Genomic DNA, 25,488 nt, shown 5'->3' on the forward strand with positions numbered 1-25,488 from the left:
TGCTTTAATTTATTTGTGGCACAGAGAAGGAATTCTCTGATCCATTTTCAGCTTTTGCAGATTTAAGGTTTCTGAAGGAAAAACATTCCTTAATGTCACTAAGCCACTTCTTCCAGCAGTCAGTTTCTTTACTACTGGTAATCCCATCATCACCTCCAAAGTTCAAAGAAGAGTTATGGCTAAGTCCCCAACACATGTAATCCTCAAGAGCTTTACCTATGTTGAAGTAAATGTGCTGCAGTCATTTCTATGGATTTAAAATCTCTGCAGATCTATTATCGGCACTGTGTTTAGTCAAGTGCAAATGTGTTAAAAAGAGAAGATAAAACTTCAAATAACATACAACAAAAGCATTCTCCACAGACATGTATCTTCTATTGTAATCACAGATGTGATGAGATGAAATAAGCAGCGCAGACTGACATTGATCTAGATTGCAGACGGACAAGTTCCCCAATAAAGAAAACCTGTCTGCCTGAAATTGCCACTTGTGATGCAGCATCACGTGGCAAAATGTAACATTGCACAAGAGCTCATGTTTAATCGGTTGCGCAAGAGCAGGACATGGCAATCACACTGAACACTCTGAGGTGGCGGAGAGGTAAAAAACAGCTTCTTAAAGTGAATGTAAATTTTGATGAATCAGTGCCCGGTTTTTAATAATCCTATTAAAAACATGGGCACTTTCATTCATCAAAATATTAAATTTCACTGCTTTTTTTAAAAATACTTACCTTTTCTTTCTGCAAGCCGCTCCAGCGCTTCCTCCGCAAGCCTCTGCCGATGTCAGAAATGAGGATTCTGGCCTTCCACCAATCACGGTGCGGGTGTTGCTTTAGGCAATGATTCCCCCGGGTGGGGGAAGCCATGATTGGAGGATGCCGTAATCATCATTCTTAACGTAAGAAGAGGCTTGCGATGGGCTGAAGAAGTGCTGGAGCAGCTTGCAGAAAGAAAAGGTAATTATTTTAACAAAAGCAGTGTAATTTAAAGTTTGATGAATGAAAGTGCCCCTGTTTTTAATAGGATTATTAAAAACCGGGCACTCAATCCTCAAACTTTACATTCACTTTAAATTTGTTGTTGCACCACAAAGCCTCAAAAGCTGCAAATGCAGCTTAATAAATCTTACTCTTAGATTCACTAAAGCAAGAAATATACTAATGATATAAATTCTTCCAGTTGCTATCATGGAAGTGATTCGTTAGATATGGGAAGAGGCTGAGCTCCACGGAATAACATAAAATTTTTTGTAAAAGTGTAAATAGAGTCCTAACGATCCTCTCATGCATTTAAAAATACAAGATCTTGAAAGAATATGGACGTCATATATATATATATATATATATATATATATATATGTGTGTGTGTGTGTGTGTGTGTGTGTGTGATTGTATATTAACAATTAAAAACTGCATTGTAAATGACAAGTATAAAAATAAGCGTTTTAAAATAAGTTTAACTAATTGTAAGCAAAATTTTTTTCCTGGATGGCCTCTCACCACCTAAAAATAAACATGTCCAAAACCGAACTACTTCTAATCCACCCCCCCCCCCCCTAACTCTACTCCAATTTCTAATTTTTCTATCACTGTTGGTGGCACCACTATCTCCCCATCACCCCAAGTCCGCTGCCTTGGAGTGACAGAATTGACTCAAATCTGTCCTTCATTTCCCACATCCAATAGCTCTCTTCATCTTGCCGCAACCACCTACGCAATATTTCCAAAACCTACTAACTGGCCTCACTCTCTCCAGCCTCTCTCCCCTTCAATCCATCCTAAATGCATCTGCCAGGCTAATCCACCTCTCCCGAAGCTCTGTATCTGCTGCCCCCTCTGTGAGTCCCTTCACTGGCTCCCCATACACAGCAGAGTTAAATTCAAAATTCTCACCAATGCTGCCCCACCCTACGTGTCCTCACTCATCAACAAATATACTCCAGCCTGTCCCCTAAGATCCAACAATGATCTGCTTCTTGTGTCCTCTACCATCACCTCCTCTCATGCTAGACTACAGGACTTCTCTCGTGTGGCACAGACCCTTTGGAATGCACTTCCTCAAGCTGTCAGACTTTCCCCTAACCTCTCTTTTAAACGACCCCTAAATACCTTTTTGTTCAGTGAAGCTTATCACCCGACTCAGTAACAAATGAATTTCATTTACCTAACAGTTGCCTTCATCTATCTCCTCACTAATATCATTCTCACCTCTGCAGTCCCCACCTCCTGTTTCCCATCCTCCTACCCATCTAGATTGTAAGTACCCACGGGAAAAGGGCCCCTCAATTCCCCCTGTATTTGTCTGTAAAATTTTGTCTTTTATTGTATTGTTTCACCGTTGTACTTTTTTTGTACCTATGGACAGCGCTGCGGAATCTGTTGGCGCTTTATAAATAAAGAATAATAATAATAATAATGTACACATATAGACATACATATAAGTGCATCGGAGCCTTTTGCTGTCAAGTAGATGAAAACATGTATATATAAATGAAAACAAGTAAAAGCATATTTATGCAATATTCATATTTAATAAAGGTTTTAACTATGTATTTACTGTAAATATTTCATAATCTATCTATCCATTGGGTACTTATAGAGCGCAAACTAATCACCCATGAGGATCTCAAGGCGCTAAGGGAAAGCAGATAGGAGGAGGGAACATAATCCAATGTTCTGCATACAGCAGAATATGTTCTATGTATTTATAAATAGATATTCCTAGATAATATCTCTATATAGCTACCTATATATGATCACCTATTTATAAAGGTATAGATATATATTGTACCAAAATACCATCATATATATATAGAAATATGTATTTATGAATAAATAGAACATATCCTTCTATGTGAAGAACATTAGAATGTGAAATATTCATATTTTCATGTCGGGTTGGTGCACTTGAGAATATGTTATCGGTTTTGCGCGCAAGTAGGCTTCCCCCCCCCACTTTTTTGCTCTGTTGACTTCTATGGAGGAATATGTTAACGCACACCCAATATTTTAACTTTGGATTTTTATGCGCATTGGGTTAGCACACGAGCAAAAACGTTTGACTTTCAACTTGTAATATGAGCCCTACCTGACGTGCGCAAAAAACGTACTTCTAGCAGGGTCAGCGCTCGAGTTGGAGTGTAAAATAATATTTAACGCACCACTTGTAATCTAGCCCTTTATTAGAAATGACTGTTTGGATGTCCCTTTAAACATGATCACATACGTTTATGAATAGAAACTCAAGAGATCTGAACCACAGAAACAGTACTTGCTACACCATTCAACTATTCTTTAACCAATTCCCATTCCCACGTGGCTGCTGCTGTCCATGTATAACAATACAACGTGCATAGCTGTCCAGTTTACTCAATGGTTTCACAAAGTGCAACTTTTTTTTCAAAATAAGGGAAATTTGAACCGCGATTTCCCTTAGCTGTAAAAATAAACAAGGATTTTAAAACTTTTGCTTTTTTTCTATCATGTTTTTAAGTGCATGATGCAAACTAGTATTAAGGCACATACAACTCTAGTTTTAATTTACATTTTACTATGCATGTTTCCTTGGTGAAATTTATGTTTTAATTATATGTCCTCCCCACTGTAGACAACCACTTGAGTGAGGAGATTAAGCTCTCTTGATGAAGCTAAACAGATCTATTCCACAAGCAGCCTTCAAACTCCATTAGGCGCCTTATTGCTTTCTTACCTTACGTAGGCTGAGTTATTACATAGTAAGCAGAACTAATAGCATTGTAAAAGAACAAAACAAATACTGGTTAACACACGCCAGCACAAAAATTTCAGGCTCATTATCCAAAAAAAGGTCAACAGGTTGAAAGAAAAAGCAAGGTGAAAACATGCGAAATTATACTAAACAAATTCACGCAGAAAAAGTAAATATCTCTAAGCTGCACGTGTAGTCATGGAATGTCGCGTAAATATTTTGAATGTAGCTTTATTTGTATAGCATTGTGTATGTACACAGCATTATAAAGCCCACATTGAAAAGCAGTTAGTTTTTCTTTGATTTGAAGCATACATGGCTATATAAATCCTGGAAAAGAAAAGCAAATACCAAAAAACATAACTTTTAATGCTTATGTTCAATAAAACTTCACATTAATTTACCTACCATTATGGTGTGCTACAAGATATGTGTATGTATGAAAAAGTAAGTAGTCCATTTTTATTTTTAAAAGAGGTAATTTATTTTGCAAATATTTGCAATATCCTTTACAAAAAAAATTAAGAATATTATATAATCTAAATAAAATAACTATGCAAAGAAATACAACTGATCTGATATTGACCTAAATAAATCTGTTTATACACTCTAGGTGGAAAACACAGAGGCAGAAGTTTTCTATTTTGTTGGGTTTTGTTGTGTCAAATCTTATTTATCTAAGAAATAAGTTTGCAAAATGATACATAAAAGGAAAAAGGTTACTCTAATAACAAACACGAAAATGTTATTTAACTAAATATTTTAAAAACAAAAACTATGTCATTTTTAGCTGTACAATTCTCATTAAGCTTTAGTATCATAAACTTTCTGCACTGTAGATTTATTATTTATTGTTATAAATAAATATAAATAGACAGTGCCAGAATTTTAAGAACTGACTATACTATTTAAAAATAATATTCTAAATAATATTCTAAAATAATTTGAAAACATTGCACCAGTTCTATGCACTGCATAAAGGACACTATTTTAGCAAGACATATTTATTACAACAATTGTGAGAAACAAAACTTACAGTATGGCAAGACTGGGCAAAGGTTTCCTCCTCTGTGCACTGCAGGTTATTCCATCCCAATGAAAATAGTCCACAAGCAGCTCTCATCCAAACCTAGACAAATAACAAGGAGATACCATTCTTACTGGAAGAAGAAAAGAAGCCCATTAGGAGCAGATGCAAGAATTCAAAGGAGGTCAAGAAGGGTCTCTAGGGTATTCATGCTTAAATTGAATCTGGTGGGATGGGACAGGCAAGAAAAAAAAAACAATGCCTTTCTTAACCCTTTCACCCCTGGTCAGCTACTCTTACATGGACTAAATCATGGGAAACGTTTGAAGGAAGGCAGGCAATCCAAAACTACTTGGCTTTATTTTGAAGCTGCAATGGATAAATACATGAACTTGCATCAACTATCACTTAAACAAATCTAGTCTTCTTAAATAATAATGACAAGCTAGTCAACCAAGTTCAGGGTTAATTGCTCAAATGCGTCTATCTGAATGTGCTCTTATGGAGGGAGGGGAGGGAGAAAAAATGTTTACTTCCAAAATAACTTTGCCAAGATAATGTATATTTTTTTATATTTTTGTGTCCAGAAGAATAGGCACCTAATCAGATATGGTAATGTCCTTTATATATATATAGTTACATTGTGCCTAAATTAAAATTGACAGCGCCAAAATGATCTAATTTCTGTAACTAATAATTAAACAACTTGAAGCTCTGAAAAACCTTTTGAAACAGACTGAAATACATAAAGGAAAATGTAACTACAAAGCATAGGGGTACCATTCAGCTACACTGTTAGTGAAAGACAGTAAGTAATGTATTGTTAAAGGAATAGTCTAGTCAAAATTAAACTTTTATGATTGAGATAGAGCATGCAATTTTAAGGGACTTTCTAATTTACTACTATTACCATTTTTTCTTCGATTTCTTGCTATCTTTATTTGAAAAAGCAAAAATGTAAGCATAGGAGTCAACCCATTTTGGGTTCAGAACCTTGGTAGCACTGCTAATTAATAGCTACATTTAGACACAAATCAGCAAGCACTACCCAGGTGCTGAACCAAAATGGGCCAGCTTCTAAGCTTACATTTTTGCATTTTCAAATAAAGAGACCAAGAAAACGAAGAAAAATTGATAATAGCAATAAATTACAAAGTTGCTTAAGATTGCATGCTCCATCTGAATCATAAAAGCTTAATTTTAAATAGACTATCCCTTTAATGTATAGTTGTATACCATATTACATATCTCAAATCTTACTTAACCCCTTAACATACCGGTTAAGACAGCCTTCTGTTGCACTTCCAATGCTGCAGGTGCGTGTGTTTCAGCCACACCTCACCCCATACAATTTAAGAATAATATTATATTATAGCATATATTCTTTGATGGGGAAATCATTTTTACATTTTCATGCTTTTTAATGTTTGATTGTTTTGCCATGGAATATTTATACATAGAATATTGTGTAGAATGTCACAATCAACAGTCTGATTGCTGCTGTAGAATGTACTCCATTCTCTAAGGGACAATTGATTAGTTTCAGAGTTAATCACAGTAAAAGCAGTCAGTATAAATAATGAAATAATTGCAAATGCTTTTCTACTACGCATAATTTAATATTTTGTGTGGAATTCAATGTTGCATATCCCACATACCATTACATTCTTTTATTACATTTGATAACTTCATACCACCTCTGCTGGATTGCTTAAAATAACTTTGTGACAGCTCTGTGACAGTGTTCCCTTAATATTACACAGTTTGTAAAAGAAGATGTCAGTGTTATTATGATACCTGATAAAATAAAGAAATCTTCAAGGCACAACAAATTCATTTGAATATATACAATTATATATATATATATATATATATATATATATATATATATATATATATATATATATATATATATTCCCCTCATACCCAATTAGTTATGGCTAAAGGAAGCACACATGTATAAGGATTAGGAAGGATATTAAAAATACATAATTTAAGATTTGATTTTAAAAACCATGTTCCTATATTTGATATTTCAGAACTCAGAATATATAAACAGTCATCCTGGCATTAAGGATTTTTTTTAAAATACTCTAATGCTGGCTATATTTTGCACTACAGTAGTAATAATCATTACTCTGGAGGGTATATACTAATTTGTGTCAATTTTCATTTGATTGCCACAAGCTATGGAATGAAATCTAACAAAAGCAAAGGAGACCTAGAATGGATGCATTCATGTTTAATGCACTGCTTCTATTTCTGTCACAGTACAATAAAACTATTGTGCAAAATATTACTTTAAAGGGACATTATACACTAGATTTTTCTTTGCATAAATGTTTTGTAGATGATGCATTTATATAGCCCATACAGTTTTTTTTTAAAAAAAAAACATTGATAGTTTTGCTTATTTTTTTATTTTTTTTAAATTCTTTTTATTGTGAGTATCACACATGAAAACACATAGTTACATCAGGTATCAAAAGAACATCAGAATCAAGCACCAACACAGTTGGGCACATCGTCATATCGTAATCTTGCAACAGTTTTGCTTATTTTTAAATAACATTGCTCTGATTTTCAGACTCCTAACCAAGCCCCAAAGCTTTATGAGAATATCGATGTATACCTACTCCAGTTTTCTTCTGTTTGTGTAAAGAGTCTTTTCATATGCAAAGGAAGGGGGAGAGGGGAGTGTCTGCTATTTCCCACTTGCAGTGGGTGTTCCAGTAACCTTTTAAACAGAGCTAAACTGCAAGCTTCTAAGTAAGTTTTTAAACGGTTTTATACTGGATTTTTATATCAGTATCTGGGAATATTATTCTTTATAGTAGTGTCTATTACACACAGTTATATGAAAACTGACAAAGCCTTTACAGGAATATCATCTACATAAAGGGATCACTAGATCGCTGCAATTTGATTTTTGCTACAGGTGTGGGAAAGATCTTGGTTGAATACCCTTGGCACAGAGGCTTGGCCAAACCAAACAGGACACCCACAGATGCAAAACAAAATTGTCTCAGAGAAAATCTGAGGAACCTGAAAAGATCTAGATATCTGGAGATATAGATAATTGCATAGATTCATGGCAGTCATGAACTAGATTCATGGCAGTCATGAACTGGACTGGTTATAGCAAAACTCAACGAGGGAAATAAAACTTGCAATACAAACAAATTTGATCATTCGTTTCAAGTCCATGATTGAATGTAATTGGTCTTCTTTCTTTGGAACAATAAAAAGATAGGAATAAAAATATTCAAACATTGCACCTATAGAGGCAGTGGGCAAGTGACCTAAAGGTTATAGACTTGTTGAATTGTCTACTAGGGAAATAAAATCTTTGGCCAAGTAGGGGCTATATGTCAACGAATGATGATGTACACCTGAAAGAGGGCATAAAAGAATATTTTTTTAGCCTTGGCATTATAATCCATTTCCATAACCATCAATTTTGCAATTTCCTCCTCATGGTCTTCAATACACCTTCATAACTTTAAAGACACCTAGCCATTACCCTTCTCCATTTTCTCAAAACAAGGTGTGTGTGTGGGTGGGGGGGGGGGGGGTGAAGATTACTTACAAGAACAAAGGCTCTTACAAAAGATTCTAGAGGCTGAAGCCCTTTCTGTGGAATCAGATAACGTTATTCACCTATGCCGCTTAGGTATATGATCAGCAAGCGAGGCCTATTTTGATGGGCTGTGGTCTCAAAGAGCAAATCCAGCTATTTCTTTTTGCAAAAAGAAGCATAAATGAGAAATTTTCCATACATTTTATTCGCTGCAGCAAGCATAACAACTAATGGGAACACATTCAGGGAACAACAATTTTACAGTGAACTGTCCCTTTCATTTTCTTTTATATGTGTATAACAAAGCACAACCTATATCTGTAAAATTATGATTATGATTATTTGCAGCAAGAATAGTCATTTTAGTTCCAAAATATAAGTGTCCATCTTTGTTATGTTAAATGTTTGGATATAAGTAAAAAGCTTATTTATAAATAGTGCCTTTTTAGTACCAGCATAGCCTTTTAAAAATGTCATATATTACCTATTTTAAGAAATACTATGGAGCCGATTTATTATTGTGCGGGCGGACATGATCCGCTGTAGTGGATCATATCCACCGCACATCGATAAATGCCAACAGCATACACTGTCGGCATTTATCATTGCACAAGCATTTCCTGTGAAATGCTTGTGCAATGCCGCCCCCTGCACATCCCGATAGTACCGTATCTGGATGATTGCTGTCTGCCTCCTCAGAGGGGGTGGATGAGTTAAGAAGCAGCGGTCTTAAGACTGCTGCTTCTTAACTTCAGTTTCAGGGGAACCTGAAATTACGGGGGGTAGATTGCAGCATCCGCTGCTTGATAAATCTATCCCTATGTGTTCATTTACCTACAAGACTACTTTATGTATATACATTTATATACTTTATTTAGTATATACTTTATTTATATGCCTTTATTTATTATATGCATTTATTTACTTTATTTATATACATTTATATATTTTATTTAGTATATACTTTATTTATATGCATTTATTTACTTTATTTATATACATTTATATACTTTATTTAGTATATACTTTATTTATATGCCTTTATTTACTTTATGTATATACATTTATATACTTTATTTAGTATATACTTTATTTATATGCCTTTATTTACTTTATTTATTATATGCATTGATATACTTTATTTATATACATTTATATACTTTATTTAGTATATACTTTATTTATATGCCTTTATTTACTTTATTTATTATATGCGTTTATTTACCTTATTTATATACATTTATATATTTTATTTAGTATATACTTTATTTATATGCCTTTATTTACTTTATGTATATACATTTATATACTTTATTTAGTATATACTTTATTTATATGCCTTTATTTACTTTATTTATTATATGCGTTTATTTACCATATTTATATGCATTTATATACTTTATTTAGTATATACTTTATGTATATGCATTTATTTACTTTATTTATATGCATTTATATACTTGCATTTATTTCACTTTGATAATGTTTCTGCTACAACAAGGACAATTTAAAAGAATCTAAAACTTTTAAAAATCTGCAGTCCACTAAAATTTTTTCTTTTACTTCAAAGTTCACTAAAATACAAGGAAATAGGGAGGCAAATAATAATAATATGCATAATAATACTAATTTGAATTTACAAATGGTGGGGGAAGCTTATCTTGTCGCTCTACTTACTTACATTGACGCACACTTTTTATGTAAAGTATATTATCAGGTATTTTACCCCCATAGAGATACAAATATATTCAGAGAGATGAAACTCATTATAGATGTGCTAAAATAATACCTGTCTCTAAAAAGATATATTTATGACTCATTTGAATCTTATTTTTTCTGACATCTATTATTTTGAAAGCTGTGTTTCAATGAGATGTTAAGTAATTTAATGTCATATAAACGTGTATAGTGAATAAATCTGAACGGAGCTAGAGAATCTAAGTGTATTACTGGATCCCCCCATACGCACACTTGATGGAAAAAAAAATTATAACACAAAACCTCCATATATCCTTGCACCCATCGGAAAACAAGGTATCAACTCCAGAAGTTTACTACTAAAGTATAATTACTTTATAATATGTATTAAAACACATTCTTTTTTAAAGGAACATTTCAGTCATTTTCCCCCCGCTTGATCTAAAAGATGGCATTTAAAAAAATATTACATGTGTGCATGTATGTGTGTGTGTAACATTGTAACATTGTTTCAGTAAAGTATATAAAGGAGAATAAAGCAAATTAGATAATAGAAGTAAATTAGAAAGTTGTTTAAAATTGCATGCTCTTGAGAGGTTTCCGGTGGAGGAGGAGCTGCACAGGTGCTGCACAGGTGCTGCTCAGCTCGTTACTCCAGACCCCTGGACACTGGCGGCTGATTTCTTCGCGCCCTGCCTCAAGTTTTGGGGCTGTTAACCTGGCTAGTAAAGAAGAACTACTCTGGAACCCTACCCAGTGGTCTGTCATCCCACTGGTTTAAGCCTACTCTGCCAGCTACCTGACCCAGCTTTACTGATAGCAAATTGGAGTCCTACCTATCTACAACCCTACCTTCTCGGCAGAGCCCTGCCAACCTACTGATCAAGCCGTCCTCCCCCTCCCTGCATCTGCCGCCCCGCCAGATTAAAACACTAAAAAACCGCAACATAGCATACTACCTTTACCTGTTGCTCTCACTTGGTGTCCGCCCCCCTCCCTCCCCCACCGGTGCTGCGCGGGGGGGAGCCGGGATCGGCCTCGGACCGGAGACCCGGTGGTGCCTTGCGGGTCTTTCTTGTTGGTATCACGTCATCGCGCTCTCCCCTCCCACCGGTGCTGCGTGAGGGGAGCTGAGCGTGCGATTCTCGTCTGGGCTGTGTGGCGGAGAGTGCCAAAGGAGGTGTCCTTTCGGATTGAGCTGTTCCTTGGAGAACTCGAGGCCGGTGCTACGGACGGTGAGTGGCGGTCAGATAGCGTCAAGAGGGGTGAGTCTTTCTGATTTGGGGCCCTTAGCGGCACCGTATGATACCTACAGTCTGCAACTTTGGAAGAGGTCTCAAAGAAGGGGGCAGCCAACTCATCCAAAGGGGTATAATGGACTGCCATCACAAGGGCAAGGGGTAGCAGGTTTCAAAGGGATACGGTCTGGGACATTCATAAATAACAGGACATAACTGTTTGATATCAGCCGGGGACGCTAAACAAGTCACTTGTCTTATCCACTCTAATACTAATAGCAAAATCATAAGAAAGGGACAATCACTTTGAAGTAGTGGAATTACAAGCTGCAGTACCCTCTCTTAGGACTCTTTTTGGCCGGGATTAATATGTCTAATCTTTGTCTTCTTTGATGAGATAGCCACAGAATTGCCAATAAGTAACTAGATACACTGTTACAGATTTGGTACATTGACTCTATAATCCTGTGTTCTTTGACTTCATACAAGAAATTTCTGCAGAATTATTCCCTTTTCCGATCTGGGTTATAACAGCTAACTACTACGGACTCTTAAGGCTTACTACTGGAACTGATAGATAAAGGGTTGGCAGAATCAGCCTCAGAATTATATATTATAAGTTCCACCTCAAGATTACTACTGTCTGGACGGTTTAAAATTATACCTCTTTTGGGGTATAGGAGAAAGGTGGAGGCTGAGAAACCACTATTATACTGTATGAGCCACTAGATCTTTGACTTTTCTCTGTTTTCAAGGTCCTGGGCCTAAATATAAAAAGTATAAAATTCAGAGCACATGTTCATGGGTATACTGGGACATATTATTAGATACACAATAAGTGAATTTGAACTAACCTAGATGTTCTTTTCTCTTTTTTTACAGAATTAGTAACTAAAAGTCATATCGGGGGAATATAAGTGAGTGCAGTTGTCAGTTTGACTAGGGATCTGAATTAAAACTTAAAGCTGCAGATACTCAACTAGTTCGAGGAAGTCCTACACTGCCCCCTTTTTCTGACACATCTTTCTCTAAATTAGTAAACTTTTTTTTAGTTAATACTATAGACACAATTCATTAGAAATCAAGGTACTTGTTTAGATAAACTCTTATTAATTCTGGTAAAATTCAGGGGTATCAAATTGTCCTCCCTTTTTTCTTAACAAAATGTAGGAAGCTTGACTTATACTTGTACTTTATTCCTCCTCTCCTTTTACCCTTTCTGCTTGTGTTCAAAACTGAAAAACCGGCAGCTCAATTGATTGCTTTATAAACACAGTTTGATATAACTAGGAGAGAGGAGAGGGAGAAAGAAAGGGAAACATTTTTTTTCTATCTTGCTGTCGCCCTTAAAAATAGAACAATGGGTTATATTAACAGGTATTTTTTATAGGTCTGAAAGCTGATAACTCATTTAGAGAAGAGGAAAGGCTCTCATATTGACTTCTTTGCCACATAAACCAGAGAAAGGCGAAACCCCACTAGGCATATACTTTAAAAGGCTGAAGGTTTCAAAGAAATATCATTAGGTATACTATAAGGGTGTACAATACAATTGAGACTCCCCCCCCCCCCTTTGTTTTTTCTCTTCCTTATACCACTGTACCCTGAATACAAACTCTGACTGAAAACAAGATATACCTAAAATCTTACTTAAATTGGTAGAAGTATTGTTCCCTTCCTAAAGCCCCAAGAGTAGGAACTCCTAAACTCTATGGTTTGAAGGATAGGATTTTAAAACCGGTTGGACACCTTCTCCCTCGAAAGAATAACTACCAACCCTGGTTAAACCAGGACTGGTGGTTAATTCTAATAGAGGATTATTATCATTGTAAATTAAATACTAGAAAAAAAAGCGTGGCTTGGATCCAGGGGATTTGGAGAGAAATATTCCTTGTTACCACTATAAGTTTTTTCTCCACTGTTCACTATAAATTATAATAAATATTTTTTTTTTTTTGTCTCACACATATTATAGTCTAATTATCTCTCTTATTCACTCAAACGGGTCTTGTGCTCCTTGCACTGCTGGGCTCTTGGAGCCCCCAGACACTCCCCTCACTTCCTCACTCTCCCTTCACTGTCATAAACACCACTTCCCCTCACAACTAATTCATCAACCACAATTCACTCCCCCCCCCCTTTTTTCCCTTTTTTTTTTTTTTTTTTGTGTGGCACCTAATTTTTACCCACACCCACGTGGTACATGGATAAATTCCTTTCTAACTCCCCTAAAATTCCTTCCCCAAATATGACAGGAAGGCACAGAGACAGGAAACTTAAGAGTGCGTTGGACCCAGTCATTGAACAAATAAACCCCATTAATGTGACAGCAATACCAGAAAAACAGAATTTATGTTTACCTGATAAATTACTTTCTCCAACGGTGTGTCCGGTCCACGGCGTCATCCTTACTTGTGGGATATTCTCTTCCCCAACAGGAAATGGCAAAGAGCCCAGCAAAGCTGGTCACATGATCCCTCCTAGGCTCCGCCTACCCCAGTCATTCGACCGACGTTAAGGAGGAATATTTGCATAGGAGAAACCATATGATACCGTGGTGACTGTAGTTAAAGAAAATAAACTATCAGACCTGATTAAAAAACCAGGGCGGGCCGTGGACCGGACACACCGTTGGAGAAAGTAATTTATCAGGTAAACATAAATTCTGTTTTCTCCAACATAGGTGTGTCCGGTCCACGGCGTCATCCTTACTTGTGGGAACCAATACCAAAGCTTTAGGACACGGATGAAGGGAGGGAGCAAATCAGGTCACCTAAATGGAAGGCACCACGGCTTGCAAAACCTTTCTCCCAAAAATAGCCTCAGAAGAAGCAAAAGTATCAAACTTGTAAAATTTGGTAAAAGTGTGCAGTGAAGACCAAGTCGCTGCCCTACATATCTGATCAACAGAAGCCTCGTTCTTGAAGGCCCATGTGGAAGCCACAGCCCTAGTTGAATGAGCTGTGATTCTTTCAGGAGGCTGCCGTCCGGCGGTCACATAAGCCAATCTGATGATGCTTTTAATCCAAAAAGAGAGAGAGGTAGAAGTTGCTTTTTGACCTCTCCTTTTACCAGAATAAACAACAAACAAGGAAGATGTTTGTCTAAAATCCTTTGTAGCATCTAAATAGAATTTTAGAGCGCGAACAACATCCAAATTGTGCAACAAACGTTCCTTCTTCGAAACTGGTTTCGGACACAAAGAAGGCACGACTATCTCCTGGTTAATGTTTTTGTTAGAAACAACTTTTGGAAGAAAACCAGGTTTAGTACGTAAAACCACCTTATCTGCATGGAACACCAGATAAGGAGGAGAACACTGCAGAGCAGATAATTCTGAAACTCTTCTAGCAGAAGAAATTGCAACCAAAAACAAAACTTTCCAAGATAATAACTTAATATCAACGGAATGTAAGGGTTCAAACGGAACCCCCTGAAGAACTGAAAGAACTAAGTTGAGACTCCAAGGAGGAGTCAAAGGTTTGTAAACAGGCTTGATTCTAACCAGAGCCTGAACAAAAGCTTGAACATCTGGCACAGCTGCCAGCTTTTTGTGAAGTAACACAGACAAGGCAGAAATCTGTCCCTTCAAGGAACTTGCAGATAATCCTTTCTCCAATCCTTCTTGAAGAAAGGATAGAATCTTAGGAATCTTTACCTTGTCCCAAGGGAATCCTTTAGATTCACACCAACAGATATATTTTTTCCATATTTTGTGGTAAATTTTTCTAGTTACAGGCTTTCTGGCCTGAACAAGAGTATCAATAACAGAATCTGAGAACCCTCGTTTCGATAAGATCAAGCGTTCAATCTCCAAGCAGTCAGCTGGAGTGAGACCAGATTCGGATGTTCGAACGGACCTTGAACAAGAAGGTCTCGTCTCAAAGGTAGCTTCCATGGTGGAGCCGATGACATATTCACCAGGTCTGCATACCAAGTCCTGCGTGGCCACGCAGGAGCTATCAAGATCACCGATGCCCTCTCCTGATTGATCCTGGCTACCAGCCTGGGGATGAGAGGAAACGGCGGGAATACATAAGCTAGTTTGAAGGTCCAAGGTGCTACTAGTGCATCTACTAGAGTCGCCTTGGGATCCCTGGATCTGGACCCGTAGCAAGGAACCTTGAAGTTCTGACGAGAGGCCATCAGATCCATGTCTGGAATGCCCCACAGTTGAGTAATTTGGGCAAAGATTTCCGGATGGAGTTCCCACTCCCCCGGATGTAATGTCTGACGACTCAGAAAATCCGCTTCCCAATTTTCCACTCCTGGGATGTGGATTGCAGACAGGTGGCAGGAGTGAGTCTCCGCCCATTGAATGATTTTGGTCACTTCTTCCATCGCCAGGGAACTCCTTGTTCCCCCCTGATGGTTGATGTACGCAACAGTCGTCATGTTGTCTGATTGAAACCGTATGAACTTGGCCTTTACTAGCTGAGGCCAAGCCTTGAGAGCATTGAATATCGCTCTCAGTTCCAGAATATTTATCGGTAGAAGAGATTCTTCCCGAGACCAAAGACCCTGAGCTTTCAGGGGTCCCCAGACCGCGCCCCAGCCCATCAGACTGGCGTCGGTCGTGACAATGACCCACTCTGGTCTGCGGAAGGTCATCCCTTGTGACAGGTTGTCCAGGGACAGCCACCAACGGAGTGAGTCTCTGGTCCTCTGATTTACTTGTATCATCGGAGACAAGTCTGTATAGTCCCCATTCCACTGACTGAGCATGCACAGTTGTAATGGTCTTAGATGAATGCGCGCAAAAGGAACTATGTCCATTGCCGCTACCATCAAACCTATTACTTCCATGCACTGCGCTATGGAAGGAAGAGGAACGGAATGAAGTGTTTGACAAGAGTTTAGAAGTTTTGTTTTTCTGGCCTCTGTCAGAAAAATCCTCATTTCTAAGGAGTCTATTATTGTTCCCAAGAAGGGAACCCTTGTCGACGGAGATAGAGAACTCTTTTCCACGTTCACTTTCCATCCGTGAGATCTGAGAAAGGCCAGGACTATGTCCGTGTGAGCCTTTGCTTGAGGAAGGGACGACGCTTGAATCAGAATGTCGTCCAAGTAAGGAACTACTGCAATGCCCCTTGGTCTTAGTACCGCTAGAAGGGACCCTAGGACCTTTGTGAAAATCCTTGGAGCAGTGGCTAATCCGAAAGGAAGCGCCACGAACTGGTAATGCTTGTCCAGGAATGCGAACCTTAGGAACCGATGATGTTCCTTGTGGATAGGAATATGTAGATACGCATCCTTTAAATCCACCGTGGTCATGAATTGACCTTCCTGGATGGAAGGAAGAATTGTTCGAATGGTTTCCATCTTGAACGATGGAACCTTGAGAAACTTGTTTAAGATCTTGAGATCTAAGATTGGTCTGAACGTTCCCTCTTTTTTGGGAACTATGAACAGATTGGAGTAGAACCCCATCCCTTGTTCTCCTAATGGAACAGGATGAATCACTCCCATTTTTAACAGGTCTTCTACACAATGTAAGAATGCCTGTCTCTTTAAGTGGTCTGCCTGTGGAACCTCCCCCTTGGGGGAAGCCCCTTGAATTCCAGAAGATAACCTTGGGAGACTATTTCTAGTGCCCAAGGATCCAGAACATCTCTTGCCCAAGCCTGAGCGAAGAGAGAGAGTCTGCCCCCCACCAGATCCGGTCCCGGATCGGGGGCCAACATTTCATGCTGTCTTGGTAGCAGTGGCAGGTTTCTTGGCCTGCTTTCCCTTGTTCCAGCCTTGCATTGGTCTCCAGGCTGGCTTGGCTTGAGAAGTATTACCCTCTTGCTTAGAGGACGTAGCACTTGGGGCTGGTCCGTTTCTACGAAAGGGACGAAAATTAGGTTTATTTTTGGCCTTGAAAGACCTATCCTGAGGAAGGGCGTGGCCCTTACCCCCAGTGATATCAGAGATAATCTCTTTCAAGTCAGGGCCAAACAGCGTTTTCCCCTTGAAAGGAATGTTAAGTAGTTTGTTCTTGGAAGATGCATCCGCTGACCAAGATTTCAACCAAAGCGCTCTGCGCGCCACAATAGCAAACCCAGAATTTTTCGCCGCTAACCTAGCCAATTGCAAAGTGGCGTCTAGGGTGAAAGAATTAGCCAATTTGAGAGCACGGATTCTGTCCATAATCTCCTCATAAGGAGGAGAATCACTATCGATCGCCTTTACTAGCTCATCGAACCAGAAACACGCGGCTGTAGTGACAGGGACAATGCATGAAATTGGTTGTAGAAGGTAACCCTGCTGAACAAACATCTTTTTAAGCAAACCTTCTAATTTTTTATCCATAGGATCTTTGAAAGCACAACTATCTTCTATGGGTATAGTGGTGCGTTTGTTTAAAGTAGAAACCGCTCCCTCGACCTTGGGGACTGTCTGCCATAAGTCCTTTCTGGGGTCGACCATAGGAAACAATTTTTTAAATATGGGGGGAGGGACGAAAGGTATACCGGGCCTTTCCCATTCTTTATTTACAATGTCCGCCACCCGCTTGGGTATAGGAAAAGCTTCTGGGAGCCCCGGGACCTCTAGGAACTTGTCCATTTTACATAGTTTCTCTGGGATGATCAAATTCTCACAATCATCCAGAGTGGATAATACCTCCTTAAGCAGAGCGCGGAGATGTTCCAACTTAAATTTAAATGTAATCACATCGGGTTCAGCTTGTTGAGAAATTTTCCCTGAATCTGAAATTTCTCCCTCAGACAAAACCTCCCTGGCCCCCTCAGACTGGTGTAGGGGCATTTCAGAACCATTATCATCAGCGTCCTCATGCTCTTCAGTATCTAAAACAGAGCAGTCGCGCTTACGCTGATAAGTGGGCATTTTGGCTAAAATGTTTTTGATAGAATTATCCATTACAGCCGTTAATTGTTGCATAGTAAGGAGTATTGGCGCGCTAGATGTACTAGGGGCCTCCTGAGTGGGCAAGACTGGTGTAGACGAAGGAGGGAATGATGCAGTACCATGCTTACTCCCCTCACTTGAGGAATCATCTTGGGCATCATTTTCAGTGTCACATAAATCACATCTATGTAAATGAGAAGGAACCTTGGCTTCCCCACATTCAGAACACAGTCTATCTGGTAGTTCAGACATGTTAAACAGGCATAAACTTGATAACAAAGTACAAAAAACGTTTTAAAATAAAACCGTTACTGTCACTTTAAATTTTAAACTGAACACACTTTATTACTGCAATTGCGAAAAAGTATGAAGGAGTTGTTCAAAATTCACCAAAATTTCACCACAGTGTCTTAAAGCCTTAAAAGTATTGCACACCAAATTTGGAAGCTTTAACCCTTAAAATAACGGAACCGGAGCCGTTTTTATCTTTAACCCCTTTACAGTCCCTGGTATCTGCTTTGCTGAGACCCAACCAAGCCCAAAGGGGAATACGATACCAAATGACGCCTTCAGAAAGTCTTTTCTATGTATCAGAGCTCCTCACACATGCGACTGCATGTCATGCTTCTCAAAAACAAGTGCGCAATACCGGCGCGAAAATGAGGCTCTGCCTATGATTAGGGAAAGCCCCTAGAGAATAAGGTGTCTAAAACAGTGCCTGCCGATATTATTTTACAAAAATACCCAGATTAAATGATTCCTCAAGGCTAAATATGTGTATATATGAATCGATTTAGCCCAGATAATGTCTACAGTCTTAATAAGCCCTTGTGAAGCCCTTATTTACTGTCTGAATAAAAATGGCTTACCGGATCCCATAGGGAAAATGACAGCTTCCAGCATTACATCGTCTTGTTAGAATGTGTCATACCTCAAGCAGCAAAAGACTGCTCACTGTTCCCCCAACTGAAGTTAATTCCTCTCAACAGTCCTGTGTGGAACAGCCATGGATTTTAGTAACGGTTGCTAAAATCATTTCCCTCTTACAAACAGAAATCTTCATCTCTTTTCTGTTTCAGAGTAAATAGTACATACCAGCACTATTTTAAAATAACAAACTCTTGATTGAATAATAAAAACTACAGTTAAACACTAAAAAACTCTAAGCCATCTCCGTGGAGATGTTGCCTGTACAACGGCAAAGAGAATGACTGGGGTAGGCGGAGCCTAGGAGGGATCATGTGACCAGCTTTGCTGGGCTCTTTGCTATTTCCTGTTGGGGAAGAGAATATCCCACAAGTAAGGATGACGCTGTGGACCGGACACACCTATGTTGGAGAAATCTTAATATGCAGACATTGGTGACTAATATTACGGAGGCACTTGCCCCTAAATTTGAATTACTTAAAACTGAAATTAAGCTAGATATTTCCTCTTTAACTCAAGAAGTGAGGCAGTTCTCGAGTAGACTGCAAGAAGTAGAACAGAGGGTCTCAGACCTAGAAGACCAAGCAACTATACATAGTACCAAAAATGAGACCTCAGCTAAGACAATACAAAAATTGATGGATAGGGTAGAGGACCTCGAAAACCGTTCTAGAGGGAATAACTTAAGAATAATTGGTCTCCCTGAAAATAAAAAAATTGAAAACCTTGATACCTTTATATCTGACACACTTACTAAAGTGCTAAAAATCCCTTCTACACATCCATCGATTATAGTTGAAAGAGCCCACAGATTAGGTCCTCCACGTTCTGACAGTAATAATAGCAGCAGACCTCGACCTATACTTGCAAGATTACTTAACTACAAAGATAAAGATCTTTTACTGCAGTACTTTCGGAAGAATCAACCAATTACAATAGAGGATAGTAGAATTTAGATTTTTCAGGATTTTGCGGCAGATACGGCCTTAAAGAGAAGAGAGTTGGCCCCGATTTGCTCTAAATTTATTCAACAAGGGTGTAGGGCGGCCCTTATCTATCCTTCAAAATTGAAAGTGGTAATAAAGGGGACAACACATATTACTGAAGATCTTCAAATTGCGGAAAATCTTTTTAAGACCCTAGATACACAAATATAGCCTACAACTTAGCAGTTTTGATAGGCAGATTATGGCGAAGGCGACTACAAACATGGGGAATTGGATTCCCCCCCCCTTTTTTTTTTTATTCTTTTCTTTCTTTTCTTTCTTTCTTTCCCCCTCCCGCCCAGTTCTCTCCTCTCTCCCAACTCTCCAATTCTACTTACCCCCCTCCATACTTAGAGAAACATGACGTATAAACCTGATAATTTTAAAATTGTATCCTGGAATGTAGGGGGAATTTCCTCCCCCATTAAACGTAAAGCAATTTTATCACATCTGCGGAAAGCCCAGACAGATATTGGTCTAATACAGGAAACTCACTTAAATTTAGAGGAGTCATTAAAATTAAAATCATCCTGGGTAAAAGAAGTCTATGCAGCACCGAGTCTAGGGAAGAAAAGGGGAGTTGCACTACTTATAGGCAAAAAAATCCAAGCAGAGATTCTACATTCTGAGGCCGACCCCGGGGGGAGATATGTAGTAGTTAAAGTGAAAATAGGTCAGGCAAAATATACAATTTGTAATGTTTATGGCCCGAATAAAACTGATCCTGAATTTTGGGACCTATTACAAACTAGACTCCTTTCTTGTGCGGAAGGCCACCTAATTCTGGGGGGGGGGGGACTTTAATATGGCTCCCCAATGTCCTATAGATAGACTCAGAAAAGATACTAAGCTTCTGAAACAGAAGAAGGACAATCTTGATTTTAAAATGATTAAAAAGATTAAACAGATTCTCTCCTTGCAAGATATTTGGAGATACCAGAACCCTGACACCGAAGATTTTACTTGTCTATCCAAGGCTCACAAAACTTTATCCAGGATTGATCTATTTTTGATTAGTGATCACTTGAGTTCCACAATGATTAAATCTGAGATAATGCCAATTTTCTTGTCGGACCATGGGCCCGTTTCCCTAGAATTTAACCTGGCACAATCTAGGCCAAAGACCTTGCGATTCTTTTTTCCTTATTATCTCTTCACTGATCTGAAGTTTAAACAGTGGCTCAGGAATAAATTCAAAGAATATGCACAATTTAACATTAACTATGTGGATCGTACAGATATCTTCTGGGAAACTGCTAAAGCAGTCCTCAGAGGGGAAATTACCGCATATTCCATTATTCAAAATAAAAAAAAAAAAAGCAAGAGAAAAGGAAGTCTATAATTCTTTGATTAACGCCTATAATAACTACTTACTGGAAAGAACTCCCTTAAACTGGGCAAGGTACATACGAACTAAAGCTGCGAGAGATACCTTTTATTTAACTCAGGAAACATATAGTGAGCTTAGATTGCAAGCTAAATTGCATAAATTTGGTAATAAGTCTGGTAAAATGTTATCTAAATTAATTAAAAGCGAGAATAAAAAATCCAATATTGACAAAATTCAACATAATGGGAAATATCTCTCTAACTCTGATGAAATTACAAATACGTTATACCAATACTATCAGCAACTTTATTCTAATACGGAGTTTGACACAGACAAAGCGTCCGAATTCTATAGTAAAATCATCTTTCCTATGGTTACCTCTGAAGAGGTTGCTAGACTTAACGCCCCCATTACACGGGAAGAAATTGAAAAAATAATCACTAAACTTTCCTTGAACAAGGCAGCTGGACCGGATGGATTGCCCAATGAATTTTATAAAATCTTATCATCAGAGATAGTTTCTTACTTAGCTAACCTTTATAATGATATCTTTATTCATCACAAACAGTCTACGTCTTCTTTTGCGTCCTCTCTCACCACTCTGATTTTAAAAGAGGGGAAGGACCCTACATGCAAGGAATCTTATAGACCAATTGCATTGTTAAACTCAGATTATAAAATCCTCTCCTCCATTTTAGCAACTAGACTTCAGTCCATCCTATCTGCAGTAATCCATCCGGACCAAGCTGGTTTTCCTAATAATCGTAATTCGTCAGCAAAGATTAGGGAGTTACTTGTGACTATGGAATATGTTCAGGGAAAGTCTGCACACGGGGCGGGGGGAGAGGACTCCCCCGGATCTGGCCATTTTGTCAATTGATGCGGAAAAAGCTTTTGACTTAGTAGTTCATAAACATCTAATTTTTTCATTAGCAAGGTTTGGGATTGAAGGTAATTTCCCTAAATTTGTGGAGAACCTCTATAGTCATTCTTTCACAAGTTTGATTATTAACTATGATATCTCCCACCCAATTGAACTAAAAAACAGAATTTATGCTTACCTGATAAATTACTTTCTCCAACGGTGTGTCCGGTCCACGGCGTCATCCTTACTTGTGGGATATTCTCTTCCCCAACAGGAAATGGCAAAGAGCCCAGCAAAGCTGGTCATATGATCCCTCCTAGGCTCCGCCTACCCCAGTCATTCGACCGACGTACAGGAGGAAATATGCATAGGAGAAACCATATGATACCGTGGTGACTGTAGTTAGAGAAAATAATTCATCAGACCTGATTAAAAAAACCAGGGCGGGCCGTGGACCGGACACACCGTTGGAGAAAGTAATTTATCAGGTAAGCATAAATTCTGTTTTCTCCAACATAGGTGTGTCCGGTCCACGGCGTCATCCTTACTTGTGGGAACCAATACCAAAGCTTTAGGACACGGATGAAGGGAGGGAGCAAATCAGGTCACCTAAAAGGAAGGCACCACGGCTTGCAAAACCTTTCTCCCAAAAATAGCCTCTGAAGAAGCAAAAGTATCAAATTTGTAAAATTTGGCAAAAGTGTGCAGTGAAGACCAAGTCGCTGCCTTACATATCTGGTCAACAGAAGCTTCGTTCTTGAAGGCCCATGTGGAAGCCACAGCCCTAGTGGAGTGAGCTGTGATTCTTTCAGGAGGCTGCCGTCCGGCAGTCTCATAAGCCAAACGGATAATGCTTTTAAGCCAAAAAGAAAGAGAGGTAGAAGTTGCTTTTTGACCTCTCCTTTTACCAGAATAAACAACAAACAAAGAAGAAGTTTGTCTGAAATCTTTAGTGGCCTCTAAATAGAATTTTAGAGCACGGACTACGTCCAAATTGTGTAACAAACGTTCCTTCTTTGAAACTGGATTCGGGCACAAAGAAGGTACAACTATCTCCTGGTTAATATTCTTGTTGGAAACAACTTTCGGAAGAAAACCAGGCTTAGTACGCAAAATCACCTTATCTGCATGGAACACCAGATAGGGTGGAGAACACTGCAGAGCAGATAACTCTGAAACTCTTCTAGCAGAAGAAATTGCAACCAAAAACAAAACTTTCCAAGATAATAACTTAATATCTACGAAATGTAAGGGTTCAAACGAAACCCCTTGAAGAACTGAAAGAACTAGATTGAGACTCCAGGGAGGAGTCAAAGGTCTGTAAACAGGCTTGATTCTAACCAGAGCCTGAACAAACGCCTGAACGTCTGGCACAGCTGCCAGCCTTTTGTGAAGTAAAACAGATAACGCAGAAATCTGTCCCTTCAGAGAACTTGCAGATAATCCCTTCTCCAAACCCTCTTGTAGAAAGGATAAAATCCTAGGAATTTTTATCTTGTTCCATGGGAATCCTTTAGATTCACACCAATAGATATATTTTTTCCATATCTTATGGTAAATCTTTCTAGTTACAGGCTTTCTAGGCTGAATAAGAGTATCTATTACAGAATCTGAAAACCCACGCTTTGATAAAATCAAGCGTTCAATCTCCAAGCAGTCAGTTGGAGAGAAACCAGATTCGGATGTTCGAATGGACCTTGAACAAGAAGGTCCTGTCTCAAAGGTAGCTTCCATGGTGGAGCCGATGACATATTCACCAGGTCTGCATACCAAGTCCTGCGTGGCCACGCAGGAGCTATCAAGATCACCGAAGCCCTCTCCTGGTTGATCCTGGCTACCAGCCTGGGAATGAGAGGAAACGGTGGGAAAACATAAGCTAGGTTGAAGGTCCAAGGTGCTACTAGTGCATCTACTAGAGTCGCCTTGGGATCCCTGGATCTGGACCCGTAACAAGGAACCTTGAAGTTCTGGCGAGACGCCATCAGATCCATGTCTGGAATGCCCCATAATTGAGTTATTTCGGCAAAGATTTCCGGGTGGAGTTCCCACTCCCCCGGATGGAATGTCTGACGACTCAGAAAATCCGCTTCCCAATTTTCCACTCCTGGGATGTGGATTGCAGACAAGTGGCAGGAGTGATCCTCCGCCCATTGAATTATCTTGGTCACTTCCTCCATCGCCAGGGAACTCCTTGTTCCCCCCTGATGGTTGATATAAGCAACTGTCGTCATGTTGTCTGATTGAAACCTTATGAATTTGGCCTTTGCTAGATGAGGCCAAGCTTTGAGAGCATTGAATATCGCTTTCAGTTCCAGAATGTTTATCGGGAGAAGAGATTCTTCCCGAGACCATAGACCCTGAGCTTTCAGGGGTTCCCAGACCGCGCCCCAGCCCACCAGACTGGCGTCGGTCGTGACAATGACCCACTCTGGTCTGCGGAAGCTCATTCCCTGTGACAGATTGTCCAGGATTAGCCACCAACGGAGTGAATCTCTGGTCCTTTGATCTACTTGAATCGTCGGAGACAAGTCTGTATAATCCCCATTCCACTGTCTGAGCATGCACAGTTGTAATGGTCTTAGATGAATTTGTGCAAAAGGAACTATGTCCATTGCTGCAACCATCAATCCTATTACTTCCATGCACTGCGCTATGGAAGGACGAAGAACAGAATGAAGAACTTGACAAGAGCTTAGAAGTTTTGATTTTCTGACCTCTGTCAGAAAAATCCTCATTTCTAAGGAGTCTATTATTGTTCCCAAGAAGGGAACTCTTGTTGACGGGGAAAGAGAACTTTTTTCTATGTTTACTTTCCATCCGTGAGATCTGAGAAAGGCTAGGACGATGTCCGTATGAGCCTTTGCCTTTGACAGAGACGACGCTTGAATCAGGATGTCGTCCAAGTACGGTACTACTGCAATGCCCCTTGGTCTTAGAACCGCTAGAAGGGACCCTAGTACCTTTGTGAAAATTCTCGGAGCAGTGGCTAACCCGAATGGAAGTGCCACAAACTGGTAATGCTTGTCCAGAAAAGCGAACCTTAGGAACTGATGATGTTCCTTGTGGATGGGAATATGGAGGTACGCATCCTTTAAATCCACCGTGGTCATGAATTGACCTTCCTGGATGGTAGGAAGGATCGTTCGAATGGTTTCCATTTTGAACGATGGGACCCTGAGAAATTTGTTTAGGATCTTGAGATCTAGAATTGGTCTGAACGTTCCCTCTTTTTTGGGAACTATGAACAGGTTGGAGT

At 39.0% G+C, this 25,488-nt stretch overlaps 1 protein-coding gene across 2 annotated transcripts in view; it reads right to left on the minus strand.

The window, feature by feature from the left end:
• TIAM2 (TIAM Rac1 associated GEF 2) overlaps window positions 1-25,488 on the minus strand; it is a 645,041-nt gene that overhangs the window by 472,838 nt on the left and 146,715 nt on the right. For both annotated transcript variants that reach the window (XM_053710965.1, XM_053710968.1), the window contains exon 2: window positions 4,766-4,858. In XM_053710965.1, coding sequence (XP_053566940.1) covers window positions 4,766-4,852 — 87 coding nt within the window. In that variant the 5' untranslated portion in view covers window positions 4,853-4,858. The remainder of the gene's footprint in view (window positions 1-4,765; window positions 4,859-25,488) is intronic.

The sequence above is a fragment of the Bombina bombina genome, chromosome 4 (assembly GCF_027579735.1).
Source record: "Bombina bombina isolate aBomBom1 chromosome 4, aBomBom1.pri, whole genome shotgun sequence".
Classification (NCBI taxonomy): Eukaryota; Metazoa; Chordata; class Amphibia; order Anura; family Bombinatoridae; genus Bombina; species Bombina bombina.